General features: G+C 38.5%; 1 protein-coding gene across 1 annotated transcript; it reads right to left on the reverse strand.

Annotated features, from left to right (window-relative positions):
• Nucleotides 1-2,293: 2,293 nt before the first annotated feature.
• Nucleotides 2,294-3,362, reverse strand: LOC108138468. The gene has a single exon (XM_017260676.2). It carries the CDS (start codon nt 3,318-3,320, stop codon nt 2,361-2,363), a length of 960 nt encoding a protein of 319 aa, XP_017116165.1. The 5' UTR covers nt 3,321-3,362; the 3' UTR covers nt 2,294-2,360.
• Between the last annotated feature and the right edge of the window lie 2,470 nt (nt 3,363-5,832).

Consider the following 5,832-nt stretch of genomic DNA (forward strand, 5'->3'; position numbering starts at 1 on the left):
TTCCCACCCTCACATGTGGTCCTTTGGCTCCTTTAGCCTTTTCCTTATCATCGAAATGTACTCGAGGAAATTCCACAAATAACGCGATGCCAGCTCCACTTGCACTCACTTTGCTAGACTTTTCAAGGATTCGAAGAAGGGGTCCTTGCATGCATGAGCAGTTCATTGAGTTGACATTGAGTGCTTGTGATTTATGTTGGATTTTCGCCACTTCTTTCTGCCATTGCCTGCCATAGACAAGCACAATATTCGAGGGGTTGGGGATTTTGGGATTCAAGGGTTAAGGTTGAGAAGTGAATGAAGGTGCAACATTTATCTGGCAATCGGAGGGGGAAATAAAGCCAGTGACAGGGGTTTATCCAGTATAAATATAATGCAAATTAAGCAGGTGCTTAAATCGTTTGTCAATGTCACTTCAAAACAACATTTATTTTGTTGTAGAATCATTCCATACTTGTAAGGTATGAAAACCAACTGCTTTTGTAAATTTGTGTCCCAAATTGTACTGCAAATAATCTCAAACATAATTGAAAATTATTCAAAGAGTGGATTACAAGTCAACTGTTGCTGAACCATCATTTTGTTTTAAAATAAAACTCACTCAGAGTTTAGTTTTATAACAAAAGTGGTCCGACCACACCTGCTGTTAAATAAAAACCATCGACATCTTTGGTTTCAGACTGTTTCTTGCTGTTTTGTAAGCCAAATTGCGTTTACGTCATCAGCAGTCGTCAGTCAAGCTGCCACCCTGCACTTTTCCCCCTTTTTTTTTTAGACCCACCACCCCTGACATTTTACCCCCTCGCAAAAAAAAAAAAAAACATCTACGTTCCGATGCTCGTCTGACTGACGACTAAGTTCCCATATATTCAAACTAAATGTGTCACGTCCAAACAACAAAAATTTCATTTATATTCCCATATATACGTAAAAATAAAGAACAAAAAAAAAAATATATATATATACATATATTCAGAAGAAGCAGCTAGCTGGGCAGAAGAAGAATGAGCCAGAAATGTTATAAAGTTTGAAGGGAGGAGCGAAGGAATATTTTTTGGTGAGTTGCCTTTGGTGTATTTGAAATTTGGAGCAATTTGAAGAGGACTATCCCCTCTCCTCCTACTCAAAAAAAAAAAAAAAAAAAAAAAAAAAAAAAAAAAAAAAGAAGAAGAAAAATTCACCTATTTCAGAGGAAGGGTGTGAAATGGTTACAAATTATGTGCAGCATAAGCTGACGGTGCTGCTTCTTCTTTCACACTCAGTTTTTCTTCTATTTTTTTCTCCTTTTGCTGCGTGCGGCGTTTTAAGCAGCCACTTCCTGCCACGCCTCTCTTTTTTTTAGGGGCGCCAGCAACAAATCAACGGAAACGGAAGTGGCAATGGAAATGGAAATGCGACGACGAATGAAGCGAAGCCGCAAAAGGTGTGAAAAAACGAGCGAAAAGAGATGAAGATGAAAAATCACAAAAATGTTAGCGTTAGTCACACACACACGCACACACACAGGGCGACTCAAGTTGGAAAAACGAACGCGGACTTTCGAGGTTTTCCGACGCAAAGTCCTCGAGGTTTTCCATCGGTCGAGAAAAGCTTAAGAACTTAAGATAAGAACTTTTCAAAGGAAACAGAAAAAAGATCTGATATCACCATAAGATAATGCTTTAAGTTCATGAAATACTAATTATTAAAGATGTTTCTCTAAAAGCACTGCAATTAATTTTAAATTTACTTTCTAAATTTTGAAAATATAATAAATTACTTAAACAACTTAATGTTTATTTGTTTTTTTTTTTTTTTTTTTTTTTTTTTTGAAATTTGATTTAAAGGTTCCTTTTTAGATACTCTTCCAACTAACTTGTTGTTAAATCAGTTTTAGTTATATAGCATTTCGGCAACCTGAATTTTAAAATTATTTTTCTCCATCTTCCGCCCCATTCCACCCTTTTTTTTTAGATTTCTCTCACATTTCTCTGCACTGAAAATTCTTTTGATTTATGTTAATTTGAATAAGTGCGCACCATCTATTTTTTCTTCAACGTTTTTCCTTTTTTACACTTTTGTCACTAGCCAGGAGTCCACTCCCCTTTTTATACCTTTCTCTGGCGTGTTTCCGTCATGCGTTTTTTGCCTCCACGGCTTTTCCACCTATTTCCTCGGATTTTTTTCGCCTAAACGCTTTATTTCATCTAAAGCAAATTAAACGAAAGAAATTGCGAAAAACATTATATAGTTTGTCTAAAATATTATTCATTTTTAACTGAATATATATTTTATTTACATTTTTGAGGCATCATATAAGTGTGTGCCAATGCAGAACACCAAAATTTCAGAGCTGCCAAAATATATGAATTATGAAATAATTAACTCTTAGCAATGAAATCAATACTGCCTAAGCTGTGGCAACGCTTGAACGAGATACGGGTCCTCAAAGAGTCCAGTGTTATATCCGACTGGGTTCGGCTTATCTTTTGTTCGGAATCCTCGGTCGAAGAGGAGTGGCAGGGGATCTTCGTCTCGTCGTTCGCCAACTCCACAAAGTAGTCCCCCGAAATCTGCTGCTCCTCCTCGTCCTCTGATGTTTGGTAGAAGTCCTTCGATTCCGAATTCAATAGGATTTCGGTTCGAGGACGGAACCATCTTGTGCTCCCCTGGAAAACCGATTTCCTTCGCAATCCCTTCAGCAGTTTAATGGGTCTCGACGGGGGTTTCTTGTGCCGAGGTTCCGAGGTGAAATCCGCACTCAACTTGGCACAACAGAGGCCATCCATCCAGGACTCACCGCCCCAGCTCCTTCGAATGGGCGTGAAGTAGGGACGGCGGCACGGGAATTTGATCAGCATGGAGGTCTGGAAAAAGCGCGAATCGTAGCCCACAGCTCCCTCGCATTCGGCTGGCGGATCCATATACTTTCGGGCCCGGGCACGAATCTCCGGCATGGCGTCCTCGAAGATATTAGTGACGTGGGGCCTGCAACTCAAACGCACGGTCTTGTGCAACCTGGCGCCCAAAGGGAGAGGTGAATGGAATAGTTCTGGGTAGGGGAACTTGTTAAGATGCAACACCATTTCCTTGACACTTTTTTCAAAATCGAACTTTGCATTCAGCAAATGCCAGTCTCCATAGGCACTGGGATCTTTCAAAGTAAGTGGTACTGCTGGAGAACTGCTATCCGCCTCGGAATCGGAATCCGGATTCTTTCGCCAGAGGTAAGACCATCGCCGAGCCGATCTTCGGACTTCTTCAAGCGTCAAACAGTAATCATTCACATTTGCTTGATTAACAGCGGGACGCGACTTGCTTCTCACCTGATGGCGACCCATCTTTCTGGGTTTTATTTGTATCAGTTGAGTTGTTGGTTTATGTACTGCGATTGTTTGAATGATACTTTTAAATCAGGTATCAACCTGATCAAACTGACAGTTTACCCTGGCTATCTAAGTTATTTTTATTTAAATAAGCTTTATTTTCCTCCCATATTTTAATCTCCCAAAATGTAATCCCCCTGCAAGTTATTGAAGAGTGTTGTGGCTAGAACTGGTTTAACATACGGAAGTCCTGCTTGAGGAACCACAGATGGAACCCTTTTCCGAAAGCCAATAAGCCAGCCACTTTGCCGCCCAAAGAAGCGGGGCACGCCATGGGTTAAGGTATGCAGATGTGAGGGGTTAAAAAGGGGAGGCCGTCAAACGGAAATCAGATTTGTGTCTGGCATTTCTTGCGCTTGATTTGTTTGCATAACAAAAAGACGTCCAAGGATGGTGGAAAGGACATGCGTGCAAGTCTATCAAAACTAATGCTACCATGTCCTCCGCCCACACTATCCACATTTACTTTTCCTTCAGGCGCTAAAGCAAAGAAAATCTGAAGACCTCGAGGGCAAAGCGAAGTGGACTCTGCAGTTTTATTTATTTTATTATTTTTTTTTTGTTTTCTGGGTAAACCGCAACTCGACCTTAAAGTGTGTCATTTTACGGTACGCCTGCAACAACACCCCTTTTTCCTCACTTTTCAGCCCTCTTTTCCCTTATTTTTTTTTTCTTCAGTTTTCCCTCTCACTTTTTGGGCCTGCGAAATGTAAAATTTTTATTGTTCATGTTTTTCTTTTATTGCCAGCGGGCGGCGGCGGCGGCGGCGGCGGCGCATCTTTAGCCGTCGATCTGCCACACCCCTTTGTCCACTTTACGCCCCCCCTTTTTGTCTATATTGGTATACCCGTTACTCGTAGAGTTGTGGGGTATATTCTTAACGCATATAAGTAGGTAAAAAAAAAAACTTTCACTTAAGCTACACAAACTCTAGGTGGTTTCATATTCTTATGGGAATAAACATCTATGAGTAATATGAGGATTATATATAGTCCGTCCTATTAAGCTTTAATAATCTGTATTTTTAAACAAAATGTTAAATATATAATGCTCCATTCCAAGTAAATAAAGTTTTAACATTTTCGGCATATTTATAAAGGCCTTAAATATTAGCGTTCTTAAAAGAAGTTATTTAATTAAAGAAATACGTTTGTATAGATATCATAATTTAAAAAAAAAAACATACTTTTGTAGAAATTGAACATATTTTTGTACGAGGTAGTAAACTTGATATTGGGTGAAGGATATTTTCTAGTCGTACTTTCTTTCCCCCTTATAGTCTTGTCTGATTTTTACCTGTGACTTTTCGACTTTTCCCACATGTCGTATCAGCGGCTTTTCCCGCGTGGCTTTTTGCCCACTGTCCTGCCACCAGCCCCTTTTTTACTTCATTTTCCACCACATCTCCTTGACTTTTTGTTCACTCCCCCTTTTCTGTGCTTTTCCTACGTCCATTGGTATTTTTTTTTCGGCCTTTTTATACTTGGTTTTTCGGGTTTTTCGCGATTTTCAACGCATGAACCTCAGGGGTTGTCTTCTGCTGCTTTTTCCCGCCACCCCCAACTACTATTTTCCATCGGGTTCCGTATTATTTCGCATTTAAAAATAGATTTGCATTTGTTTGTTTGTCTGGGTGTGTTTGGCGTGTCCAATTGATTTATGGTTTTTGTAAATAACCAACAAAAAAAATAAATTCTCGAAAAGGTTGCGCCACGGGGGCAGTTGAAAAAAGGAAAGATATATATATATATAGTGGGTTATATCGGGGGCATTGCAGAAGGGTAAAGTATAAAGTAAGCTCTCCGCCGTTGTTTACTTTTTGCGGTTATTTTGCGGTTTCGCGTTTTCCCCTTTTCCCATTTTCCAATACATCCTGTCCGCGGGAGTTTATTGACTTTTCAACTGATCCTTTGGGTGTAATTGTTGTTATTGTTTGCATTTTAAAACTCAAAGATGCCACAAATGGGAAAACAAAAGGCCAGAATTGTGAAAAAAGGAAATAATATGCAGGAGACAAAGGGAATACTCAGAGCGACTAATAGATAATAAAACATAACATTTTAATGCATTTTTAGTAGTGAAAAATTTTCTTGGATAGTATAAAAATTGAAAATATACATCGAAATTGAAACAAATTCATTTTTGAAATTATTTCATTTGGAACGCAGCAGCGGAAAATGCCTAGAAAGCTAAAACACTTTGCTGTAGCAAAATGAAAAAAAATTACATTGTATTTCTTATGTTTTTTGAATTACTATAGTATTTTTGATTGATTTCTAATATGTATCAGAATAGAGAAAACCATTTTAAAAATTGCAATGTGAAATTAATGATGACTTATTTTCTATCCACTTTTTGTATCGCGTATTTTATAATTTTAATCCCACCGATTCGTTTGAAATTGCAGGTGCCAGATTTAAAATATTTAATTAGGGAAAACAAAAATATCTTACTTTCCCAAAAATTA

The sequence above is a fragment of the Drosophila elegans genome, unplaced genomic scaffold, assembly GCF_018152505.1.
Source record: "Drosophila elegans isolate 14027-0461.03 unplaced genomic scaffold, ASM1815250v1 contig_149, whole genome shotgun sequence".
Taxonomy (NCBI): domain Eukaryota; kingdom Metazoa; phylum Arthropoda; class Insecta; order Diptera; family Drosophilidae; genus Drosophila; species Drosophila elegans.

Coding starts and splice junctions, on each gene's coding strand:
- LOC108138468 (XM_017260676.2), bottom strand. CDS start 3,320: ATGGGTCGCCATCAGGTGAGAAGCAAGTCGCGTCCCGCTGTTAATCAA.